Here is a 12,911-nt window from a genome sequence, read left to right on the forward strand (position 1 = left end):
ACTGCAGTTCTTACCACTGTCACACTTCCCTCATACATATCCTGTACAACTCTTATATACATCTCTGCCACTCCCGACTTCCACATAAAATACAACAACTCCTCTCGAGGCACCCTGTCATATGCTTCCTCCAGGTCCACAAAGGCACAATGCATCTCCTTCTGGGCTTCTCTATACTTCTCCATCAACACCCTCAGAGCAAACATTGCATCTGTGGTGCTTTTTCCTGGCATGAAACCATACTCCTGCTCACTAATCATATACTCTCCTCTTAACCTAGCTTCCACTACTCTTTCCTATAACTTCATGCTGTGGTTCATCAATTTTATCCCCCTGTATTTACTACCGCTCTGCACATCCCCCTTATTCTTAAAAATTGGCACTAGTGCATTTCTTCTCCACTCCTCAGGCATCCTCTCACTTTCCAAGATTCCATAAAACAATCTGGTTAAAAACTCCACTGCCATTTTTCCTAAAAACCTACATGATTCCACAGGTATATCATCTGGACCAACGGCTTTTTCATTCTTCATCCTTTTCGTAGCTGACCTTACTTCCTCCTTGCTAATCCATTGCACTTCCTGATTTACTATCTCCACATCATCCAACTTTTTCTCTCTCTCATTCTCTTCATTCATCAGCCCCTCAATGTACGCTTTCCATCTATTCAACACACTCTCCTCGCTTGTGAGTATGTTTCCGTCTTTATCCTTTATCACCCTAACCTACTGCACATCTTTCCCAGCTCTGTCCCTCTGTCTAGCCAATCGGTACAGGTCCTCTTCTCCCTCCTTAGTAACCAACCTCTCATACAACTCATCATACGCCTTTTCTTTAGCCTTCGGCACCCCTCTCTTCTCCTTGTACTCTTGTCTACTTTCTGCATCTCTCTGACTATCCCACTTCTTCTTCGCCATCCTGTTCCTCTGTATACTCTCCAGTACTTCCCCATTCCACCACCAGGTTTCCTTTTTCTCCTTCCTCTGTCCAGATGTCATGCCAAACACCCTTCTTGCTGTCACTCTTTCTACTTCTGCTGCAGTTTCCCAGCTGTCTGGCAACTCTTCACTGCCACCCAGTGCCTGTCACCTCCTCTCTGAACTCAACCTTGCAGTCTTCCTTTTTCACTTTCCACCATTTGATTCTTTGCTCTGCCCTTCCTCTCCTCCTCTTCTTCTTGAACTCCAGTGTCATCCTACAGACCACCATCCTATGCTGCTTAGCTACACTTTCCCCTGCCGCTACTTTGCAGTCTTTAATCTCCTTCAGATTAACTCTTCTGCATAGGATATAATCTACCTGTGTGCATTTTCCCCCACTCTTGTACGTCACCCCATGTTCCTCCATCTTCTTAAAATACATACCACAGCCATACCCATCCTTTTTGCAAAATCCACTATCCTCTGATCTTCTTCATTCCTCTCCTTGACACCATACCTACCCATCACCTCCTCATCTCCTCCATTCCCTTCACCAACATGTCCATTAAAATCTGCTCTAATCACCACTTTCTCTCACTTTGGTACACTGTCCATCACCTCATCCAACTCACTCCCGAAATCTTCTTTCTCATCCATCGAACACCCAACTTGAACTTAAGAATATTGCTACTAAAATGTGCACAAATTCATTTTTTGAATTTGCTGTATTATGAGTCTAATACTTTTATATGTTAAATTTTTTACCCAGTTTTTTTTAATGTGTAAGATGTGATCACAACTAAAGACTGTTTACGAATGCATCTGACTAAAAGAAACAGAGTTTTAACCATTGCCTCTTAATCCCTAATCATCATCAACAGACAGACTCTCAGAAGTGCAAACTGGGGAGGCCTATGTGTAAAGTTGAATTGACAGTTGCATGTCTATTGCCCAAACACTGGAGCTTTGAGCACATTCTTTTGCAATAAACAGTTTCATAAATGCATAACTGCTCCTATGAAGGGACAAGTAGAATCCACTATGATGGTCAGATACACTGTGGCATTCAAATGCTGCTTTACTTGTATGAAGGGACTCAACATGGGCCACCAAAACATGACACCACCTTATCCATGCAGCACTGCTCAAATCTAACAAGATTAATCCACACACTCATAGATTTTTTACTGTATCCTTGTACTCCTTTTAGCATGATTGAGCAGTAACTTGAATTATTCAGAATGAATGAAGTATTGCAGTTTCTCCATTGTCAACTGTACATGTTCTTTAGCTCAGTGCAACCATACCTTTTTGTTTTCACTTACACAAGGAGATCTTGGGTTGTTTTGCTACAACGCCTAATCTGCTGCAAGACACAACAGATTTCTCATTCCAATATAGAACTTTCAGTGTCAAAGTTGTACATAACTCTTAGTTGGCAGACTGATCTGATATGTAGGTAGAATGTAATGTCTAACAGAAATATGTGTCTGTACACATCATATCAGCACAATCCTGCTACCAGTGGCAATGTGACTATAGACTGCCTGTTACTCTACACAAGTAATGTCAGTTTCTGTTTAACCCTTATCATCAATACTATAGTCTTGCATTAAAGCTCCAGCAGAAAGTTTGAAATGCACGTATCCCAGTGGGTCAGGTGTCCAGTACCATGCAGCATTCAAACCCAGCTAACTAAGTCTTTTCGTGCCTGTTATCCTTCTGAATTTCATAGTCAAAATGTTTTTGTGCCTGTCTATCTGCTTCTTAGTATAAGAGTGGTGAATTATGTTGGAAGAACAAATACTCCCAAATAAATGTCCACTTAGTGTATAACACAGTGGTATTTGTAGACTAGCTATTCTATCCATAATGAAAAAAGTCAAAAAAAGAAGCAGCTTGTAAGACTTAATACTAATTGTATGGTCATAGTATTTAATGCAGTTACTTAATTACGAAATGTCTAGTTTCGGTGACACATTGTCTATATGCAATATTTTATACTTCAGTTAAGTATTTTATGTCTCGTGGCATGCCGAATACAGCACTAAAAAGCTTAAAAAAGAGGTGCAATTCAAACCTCACTTTTCTGTCTGCATCTCGGTCAGCACCTCGAAGTAATAGTATCTTCACTACTTCACTGTGTCCCATCTGTGCTGCCATCCACAATGGAGCTGTCCCATCCTGCAAATGAAAAGTATGTCTTACATAAAGAAGAGGTAAATGGACATGTGAATACCTAAATGGCATGTTAAGATTTTACAAGCCTTTCGAATGATACCTGTTTAGATCTATTGGTATGACAAGTGACACAAGAAGTAATATGCCCTTACATGATTTTGTGTTTAGCATGGCTTCTGAAAAATGTCTTTGTTAATTTGTATATTGTAGTTGTGCTTTTGGCTTTATTCTATGTCTGTCACATTATTGTACTGTCACACTCACATTCACTTTCTGCTCAAGTAATTACATTAATTTAATTATCCCAAGCTTAACCCAAAGAAAGTAATTTTAAAAATATGCTGTCTTACCCTACTTTGCTTCTTCTTCACCTTACCTTATTCAATTAAAAAGCCTAATTCACACACTAATTTATTTTACTTAGAGAAAAAGTAAAATGTAAGGAAGAATAGTAAATGAGAGCACAGAAGTGAAGAGTTAAGCTAATTTGTATTTTCTAACCATTAAAATGAAAGTATGTATTTTAATACATTGTTGCTTATTATAGAAGCAGAGTGGTGACATGTTGCATGTTAGTCAGGAATGCAAGTAATAATTTCACTGCACTCCAAAAAAGTAGCAATACTACTCTTTCTACTACTGCTGCTACTTGTCCTACAACGTTTACTGCTATCTAAGTTAAAATGTAATGTGAACTTATTTACCTGATATTGTCATACAAGTTTATCAAGGCTGGCTACTATCAGGTTTAAAGGAGATATTATCAGTGTATGCAGGACACTATAAAGGGGTGGGAGAATAGGATGGTTCTATAGGAAATGTTCATATCAGAATAGGGAGTTTGTCATGCTTACCACCCGAGGCTGGTTTACTCTGGCACCACTTGCTAAAAGCTGACGTACTATAGTTACATGACCTTCCTGTGCGGCAAGAAAAAGAGGAGTAGCACCATCCTGGGAAAACAAAGTCGAGATTTTCATTTCATGTTCACACTTATTATCTTAGTAGTCTTCCCTTGAATGTAGAAGTACATACATTTCAAGTTTTACCCTATCAATTAATACATGTAAGTTCAATTTATTTTCATTATACCTTAAAGTGCAATGAGAAGTATTGGTTGCTAATCCTGGTGGTGGAAAAACTTTAATATAACTGTATAAATTATTATAAAATGATACATCAGACAAAGGTCACTAAGCAGAGAAATAAGAATAAATATAAGTACTGGAAATGACAGCAAATGTCAGTAAATATTCAACCATTCCATCCATCCATCCCTCCATGATCCAACCCGCTATATCCTAACTACAGGGTCACAGGGGTCTGTTGGAGCCAATCCCAGCCAACACAGGGCCCAAGGCAGGAAACAAACCCCGGGCAGGGTGCCAGCCCACCCCAGTATTCAACCATTTCAAATTAAAATGATAAATGATTAAATATAAATCTCTCTATTATAAAAAAAAAATCCTGGAGAGAAACGAACGAGGCATGATCTTCACGTGAAGATCACAGAAGACACTAAAAAGACCCGCAAGACGAAAGAGATTGGCCACGGAGTGTCTCACTAGGACTTAAACATGAGACTTTGTGCCAAGAGATTGACCCATGAGATTCTTGCAAGACACGCCCTACTTACAACCAATATAAAATAAGACCACGGGCTGCAAAACAATCAGTCGTGCAAAGGCTTTGAGCACACGCAGATCCAGGGCTCTTGGGGCATATAAAGCGTATAAAGATAATACGTTATAAATGAAACGTAGACGACTAAGTAAAGAAGACAGCAGCATGGAGAAAAGAGACACAAAAGTGTTGGAGAGAAAAAAAAGAAAAAAACAAAAAGAATAATCTAGGTACAAATTCAGAAAATAAGGAAAGCAATTATCAGCCCGGAACAAGTGGAATAGAAAAAAAAGCACGTCCAATTGGGCTCCGAATTAAAAGACATAGAGTAAAAGACAAAGTAGAACTTTATAAAGACATTCACAAACGTTGGCGCTATACACATGCAGAGCAGGTTAGAGATTATGAAAGCAGTGGAATTCGAAAGGCTAAAAAAAAAAACGGCGATACACATGTGGAGAAAGTTAAACAATATGAAAATAGGAAAATTAGAGAGTATAAAAAAAGAAAGTAAAGATCGAAATAGTGCAAGCAAACGGAAATTATTACATCAAAAAGGGAAAATTATCGTCATGGACCAGGTGTCATTGAAAAAAAAGCAGGATAAAGTGAGGTCAGAAATAAAAGACAGAGTAGAAAACAAAGTAAAACATCATAAAGAGGTTAAAAAACAAGGGGGCCAAACACATGCAGAGCAGGTTAGAGATAATGAAAACTGGAATTCAAAAGACTCAAAAAAATGTAGGCGCGAAACACATGCAGAGCAAGATACAGAATATGAAAGCAGAAAAAAACGACAGTGTCAAAAAAAGAAAGTAAACATCGCATTAGCAAACAAAGAGAAATTATTACTCAGAGAAATAATGAAAAGGCGAATAGAGATTGAATATATGGAAATAGGTGATATGTCAGAAGTATGTAAATATTGTAAGGCTTTGAATTTAAGTCATAGAATTTCAAAAACGGGGTTTACCTCACATGCATTTATTGGTTACTTTGCAAAAAAAATTTTTAACTGCTGATGATATAGATCGTTTTGTCTGTGCTGAAATTCCAAAAGAGAAACCTACCCTGAATTATGGTACAAAGTCATTAAACACACGTCTCACTGACCTCATTAAAAGATTCAGCATATTGGGACTCGAAAGATTCCAAATATTGTTTTTACAGAAGTTCTGAAATAAAAGTGAAACTAATGAAATAGCAACAATTCAAAGAAAAAAAAAATTTTAAGTGTGTATCTGGAAAACAAAAAATGGGGTTTGGCGAACAAAGTGAGCAGGGGGCAAGGCCCCCTAGTATATAAAATATATCAGACAAAACAAGTAAAAATCAGGCAAAATAAATATGCTACAGAATTATTATTAATATCAAATTTATAGTGCAAACTGGCTGGCTGAAGGACCAGGAAAGGTTAGGTGAAATTAAGTTAACATGGAGCTTTAATTAAATATATCTGAAATTATAAATACATTGGAACCTAGGTTTGCGAGCATAATTCATTCCGGAAACGTGCTCGCACTCCAAAGCACTCGTATATGAAAGTGAATTTCCTCATAAGAAATGATGGAAACTGAAATGATTCATTCCACAATCCAAAACTATTCATATAAAAATGATTAATACAAAATATAAAGTAAAAATACATAAAACAAATTAACCTGCACTTTACCTTTGAAAAGAATCATGGCTGGTGTGGGTGAGTTTCTAAACTCTTGTGGGATTCCACCCAACGGGACGACACGGGGAAGAGCGTCTCAAAGCAATCACAGTCTCCCAGTGCTGTAGCAGAGACACACACACATGTGCGCGAGTACGAGACACACACACACACGTGCGCGAGACACACACACACGTGCGCAAGCGCGAGACACACACACGTGCGCAAGACACACACGCGATCGAGACACACACACACCCGCGCACACACGAGAAGAACCATCAGCTCAGTTCTGATCACATGATGCTCAGCAGACAAACCATATCCATACTATTCGTATTGCAAGACGTCGCTCGTTTATCAAGTCAAAATTTATTACAAATTTTAGCTCGTCTTGCAAAACACTCGTAAACCAAGTTACTCGCAAACCAAGGTTCCACTGTACATCTTTTCTTTTTCATTGTTCATCTACCATGCTTTCTCAAGCAAGAAGTTAGGTCTCAGTCCTCCCCGACCGCTAACATTCCAGTCCAGTTCTTTCCAGTTCTTGAAATTCTCCAGAAAATAATAGTGAAGTAACACAACAGATATTTGCATCATTTTTAGTAATTCTAGTAATAATGTAAAACATACATGTGTCTTCTTTTTTCTCTTTGTCCTTTTCAACTTCTTTGTGGGTTCGATGTGCTTGATCAAATTTCTCCTTTCAGCTCTGTCCTGCACCTCCTTGCCAGTCAAGCATCTTTTCCTTCAGATTTTCTTTTACTTTGCCATTCACCTCTGCTTTAGCCTCCCTCACCTTCTGTTCCCCTGTACTTCCATTCCCATCACTCTTTTGCTCACATATTTATTGTCTTTCCTCATCACATGTCCATACCACTTCAACCTACGTTCCTGTAATTTTCTTAGGGATTTCTCCCACTTTTTTTGGGATTGTCTCATTTCATTTTCTGTCCTTTTTTCTAATTCCACACATTCATCTCAACGTTCTCATTTCTACCACATGTAACATCTCCTGTCCTCCCTTAATTGTCCATGTCTCAGCTCCATACCTCATTGGTGGTCTTACCACTGTCCTAAAATCCATACCTTTAACCATTGCCTTAATTCTTCAATCACACAAAATCCCTGATAACTTCCTCCAATTGTTCCATCCACACTGCACTCTAATGGTTAACTCTGCAATTAATTTTTCATCTTGGACTAAAACTGATCCTGTATATTTAAATTTAACCACTCAATATCTCATATATTATCTCCTTTTCCTATTTATTTTCCATCCTCAAACTGTCAAAGCCCTTCTCCATTCTTCCAACTTCCTCTTTATTTCCTCATTTCTGGTGTAATACAATACAATGTAATCAGCAAAAAATTGAGTTCAGTTGAGTTGAGTTGAAAAAGCATGCACCAAGGTGTTTGGTCTTTTATATTAAGCAAATAAATACATACTTATAATTACACAGGAGTATGTAATCATATACACACTCCCAAAAGTTACATTTGAAGAGGATTATCTCTCAAAGAACTTAAAAATCTTAAAAGTTAAATATCACCATAAAAGTAATATTAACAACTTGTCACACACGTGTGTTTAGGGGACAACCAAAGGGCCTGAATAAATGTAGTTCCATGCCGGACCAGGGGGTGGCGAGTTTCGCTAATTCTCTCTTTCAATTCCTTTCAGACCATTCTTGGGAAATCCTGCCCTGTTCTGGGGCAGCCAAAGACATCATTTCCAGTTCTGGCCCTGATGACATCACTTCCCCTGCGAGGGTTTAAAAGCCACCATCTTAAGATGATACTCAGTTCTGTTTTGGACTTGATTGTGTGAGCATGTCTTTGCATTTGGACAGATTTTGCAGCCGGGAAATATTATATGGGTGGCTGCCCCAAACCTTCCCAATGTCTCTGGGGTTTTCTTGTTACAGACTACAATAGTAATGGTAGTACTCTATTGTTTTTAAAGGGAAAATAATATCAGTTCTTTGTTTTATAAGTCCAATTTCTTTTTCTTTGAGTAAGAATTTTATTGAACTCTGTACATGTAACAATAATAGTGCTATAAACCTGTAAACCTATAGTACTGTATAGCCATAATAGGTGTTAATAAAAAATAAACACACAATATCATAAAGATAAGAAGATGCATATACATATATGCTGTATTTCAACATAAGAAAATCAATGATGAAGTACAAAATTGACCTGAATATTAAATAGATAAATAATAAAGTCAAATTAAATATCTATATATTATGAGAGGTCATCTGTTTGACAAAAAGTTAAATGTTTGCATTAATTCTCATAAACACAGTCCAGTATGCAATATGCAAGCCATTAGAGGCAATTCACCCTTTCGGCCATGTGCCCCTGTGTCAGAAACATGTCAATAATGTTTCCAGTATTTTGTATTCATTATTAATTTTTATTTTTGATATACATTTTTTGTTAGTTTAGTGATGTACATCCTGTTGCCAATTATATATTAGTTTTGCAGGACTGTAACCATATTTTAAATTTGTTTTCGTGGACACCACCATTTTACATATTAAGATTTCATGGGTGCAACTGTGTATTTAGTTTCTGCGATACTGTGAGACTCCTGGGCATATGATGTATGTGAACCATGACATGTTTGCAGCCAAGATTGCCACATTAAAAGGCATCTAATCTTTAAGCAATTTAAAGGCAGATCTTGAGAGACACTAATGATTGAGGAAACTTACAATTTAGGAGAATATTATGCTTTTGACTTTTGTTTTAATTTACCATTGATTTTCGCTTTGTTCATGAAGCAAATTTAAGGCCACCGCTACCATTAGAATTAATAGTCGCAGGGAGTTTAAAGCTGTTTGCAGTTGGAAGCTCAACTGACTGGACGTAGAGAGTCTAAAATAAGGAAAAGACAAAGAAGAGAGAGAGAAATGGGAGGTAAAGGGAGTGCTTTTTGGTAATGAACTATTGGGAAATTGGATGAGCCAAACCACTAGATAGGGATGAGCTTAGGAGACTGGAATGATTAGGCCAAATGTGTTGTGTCCATTAGGATTTTCCATATATTGTATTGTCATGTTTATTGAATTGAGAGTCAAAGACTCTCCTTCCTTTCCTAAAGAGAAAACACACACAGCTAAGGGCAACCGTGGTCAGACAAAAGATCAATGATTACATTTAAGGAGGTCTGATAAACCCGCTGTCTAATGCAAAATGAGAATCATGATCAGAATGTTCTTAAGAAAAAAAGTGCTCAAAACAACATTTCCTTTGTATTTCTATAAAGTTTGGAAGCTATTTAATTTGTGCAGCCATTATACAGAATAGACACTATAATGTCACAGGTCATATGGCAACCATGTAAAATTACAACAACCCAGACACAAAAATGTTGTGATCACAATTCAGTTAAATTCAGTTCAGCTTATTTTTGTATAGTGTTCTTCAGTGAATGTAGGCTTAAAGTGTTGTAACAAGTTCACAAGTAAATGTATTAATTACACAATGTGCCCAGGGTATATAAGACCAGGAGATGAAAAACAACACGAATGGAAAAAATCTTAGTCAAGGAACAGGTAAAAATTTTAAATACTGGGAGGCTGTTAGAAAAAAAAAGCTAGTGAGGCCCAAGACACATATATTAGAAATTAAAACATTTGCTTTTATTTTAATTTCTTCCTTTTTAGTCGTTCTGGTGTGTGTTCAGACTATGCATTGTGATCTGGGCGTACCAAGCACTAAATAGTTCCGAAACATGCAGTCCCAAACACTTCCAATTATGCCCACTAGAGAGGGATATCATCCTCAAACCCTGGCTAGTAATTAGGGCAAGCATGAAATCTTTATGAAATAAAAAATGTATTCCTCACCAAAAAGTATTCCTCAAATAATTAAGTTCTGTGGAGCACAAAGGCAAAATGAAATTGCCTGTGACAATAAGGCAATCCAAGGTGATAATAGCAAGGTCAAAACACAGAGCAGATCACAAAAACGTAGAAAAATCACAAGGCATAAAGAATTTACAAAAGCACAAGAACTCGCCACACATTCACAATGAACTGTGGAAGACCCTCTCGATTTATAGGGCTGAGGACAAGTTTCTGGTGGTGATTTACAGATGGCTCCTCTACTTGGGGGCTCACTCACAATACACATGGAATATAACAAAGGCAGCTTGTATGTATAGACAAAACTAAAAATAAAGAAAGATGCACATAAACATAAATAAAAAATCAAAAATGAACAAAAGACATATAAAACATGAAGCTGATCCTCAGCTGGGGAGGACCCTGGCTGAAGCATGGCACCATCATCTATCTAGCTATCTATCTGAGGAGAAAAATAATAATAATTTGCATGTTCTCCCTGTGTCTACGTGGGTCTCCTCTGTGTACTCCGTTTTCCTCCCACAGTCCAAAGGCATGCAGGATAGGTGCATTGGTGATTATAAATTGTCCCTAGTGTGTGCGTGGTTTGTGGGTGTGTGTGCCCTGCGGTGGGCTGGCGCCCTGCCCAGGGTTTGTTTCCTGCCTTGTGCCCTGTGTTGGCTGGGATTGGCTCCAGCAGGCCTCCGTGACCCTGTAGTTAGGCTATAGCGGGTTGGATGATGGATGGATGTTTAAGCTTAGATAAGTGACTAGTGTGTATATGCTTATGAGAATATGTGAAATGGAGGCTTGGGACTTTAAGATTAATACGCTTTGTGTCTAGCCAAAAGTATGTTAATTGACAATCAACCACACCATGGGAATTTATCTATTGTCCCAAATTTTTCACTGATGCAATATTTTACATTTTTTGTGAAAAGTGGCAGTTAGCAAGACACTATATATTCAAAGGATTTTAAAATAGACTAGGAGGAGGAGAGAGAAACAATTGCCAAAGAGAAGTCAGGTCGGTCAGACTTTGTCACCTACAGACTGCCCCTTAACTCCAAGCATCATGGTTGGTTTAAGAAAACAAGGACTGCAATAACTAAAGTTACAGCCACCTGATTTGAATTGTTCAGGTTGTATATTTTCATATCTAACATTTACACCTAGTTTCTTCTTCAAATAAACATAAGTAATTTGAGTATTGCGTTGTTGAAATAGTCCTGTTGATTTCTGACATTTGGCAATGACCGATGATTACTAATGAAACAGTGTCCATTTAGAGAACCTACTGTCAGGGGTAGTGATTAGACTTTGGCTGCTGTTAGATTGCATAGTCCTTTCAAAAGTAGCCATCGGGATACAAAAGTAAGGGTTTCTGGTTTCTGCTGGGGTATTCTAAAGAACAGCCCTTTCAGGATTGACACATTAGTGAATCCTGTCTGGGACACCTCATGAGCAGAATGGCTTGTAGCCCTGGTAAGTTAATGTATTGAAGCTGATGAAGCTAGCCTCAGCCAGTGTTGAGAAATTCTTGCTTGGTATTTGAGCTTATCTGTGCTGACCGAATGTTGAATAGGTAAGTTTTGCAGGATGTATGTACAAGTTAAGGCTAACAGTTTAGGCATTCCCAGTATTAACATGCCTTTCTGGGACACTTTTACACCACAAAACAGTCCATATGGAAACAAAACATGAAACAGTGTTGCTGGAATAATGGTAAAAAATTATAAACAATAAGAAAAACTAGTCAAAAATGAATCATACTGAAATACACAAAATGGCAGCACTCATGAAAAAAATAATCTCACAAAGTGGATATGAAATGAAAACACTAAAATACTGATAAAAATAATAAATAAAACAATTTTTAAAAAATATAACATTTTTCTGTAATTATTGACTTTGTTTCTCCAGATGTTAATCAATAAGTGTTTTTAGAAACATTCAGGTACTTACTAATGATACTGTATTTCTTCATGTAAGTGTACAAGATGAGTCTGGAGGTATGCAGTGTCCATGTGGTGATGCTAACTGAGAATCAGACAAGGGTCATCTGTTGGACTAGGGTCAGCTGAGACTGGGTTTGTATATGTTACTAAGTCTCCTGGCTCATTGAGGCCTGCACCATTTCCCATGGAGTCTGTCTATGCTGACATGTCAGTAGCTCAAGTGTCTGTATGAAGTTTTCTTCTGGAACTCCAGCATTCTTTGTATAGCTTAACATTATACATGTTAGGTTAACCAACCATTACAATTGGTCCAATGTTAGTATGTGAGTGCATGGGCCCTGTAATTGTCTGTTACCCAATCCAATGTTGGCCTATTGATTAAGTGGGGTAAAAAAATATAGCATTACAATATTTTAGATAGAAAAACTAAAAACAAAAAGGTTGTGGAAAATTATAAAACCACGAATTCACACCTAAATCAACAGCATTGATTTATATAATATAAAAATCTAAAAACAAAAACTTTCCCTTGATAAGATTTCTTTTTCCTATAAAGCTAAAGATTTTATTATCAAATTTCTCACAAACCTATCCCTTGCAACCTGAAAAGACATTGCTATTGAAATATTATATCATGTCCATTTTTTACATCTGTTTCCTCCCACTGTCTAAAGACATGCAAGTTTGGTGAATTGTCAATGTTAAATTG

The 12,911-nt window shown here is 37.4% G+C and overlaps 1 protein-coding gene across 3 annotated transcripts in view; it reads right to left on the reverse strand.

The window, feature by feature from the left end:
- ankrd29 (ankyrin repeat domain 29) overlaps positions 1-12,911 on the reverse strand; it is a 51,093-nt gene that overhangs the window by 10,793 nt on the left and 27,389 nt on the right. For all 3 annotated transcript variants that reach the window (XR_005633949.1, XR_005633948.1, XM_039754738.1), the window contains exons 6-7: positions 3,956-4,054; positions 3,006-3,104 (exon numbers count right to left, since the gene is read on the reverse strand). Coding sequence is in view for 1 of the 3 variants with exons in the window: in XM_039754738.1 (XP_039610672.1) it covers positions 3,006-3,104; positions 3,956-4,054 (198 nt within the window). In the remaining 2 variants the exon portion in view is untranslated. The remainder of the gene's footprint in view (positions 1-3,005; positions 3,105-3,955; positions 4,055-12,911) is intronic.

This window comes from Polypterus senegalus, chromosome 5 (genome assembly GCF_016835505.1).
Source record: "Polypterus senegalus isolate Bchr_013 chromosome 5, ASM1683550v1, whole genome shotgun sequence".
Taxonomy (NCBI): Eukaryota; Metazoa; Chordata; class Cladistia; order Polypteriformes; family Polypteridae; genus Polypterus; species Polypterus senegalus.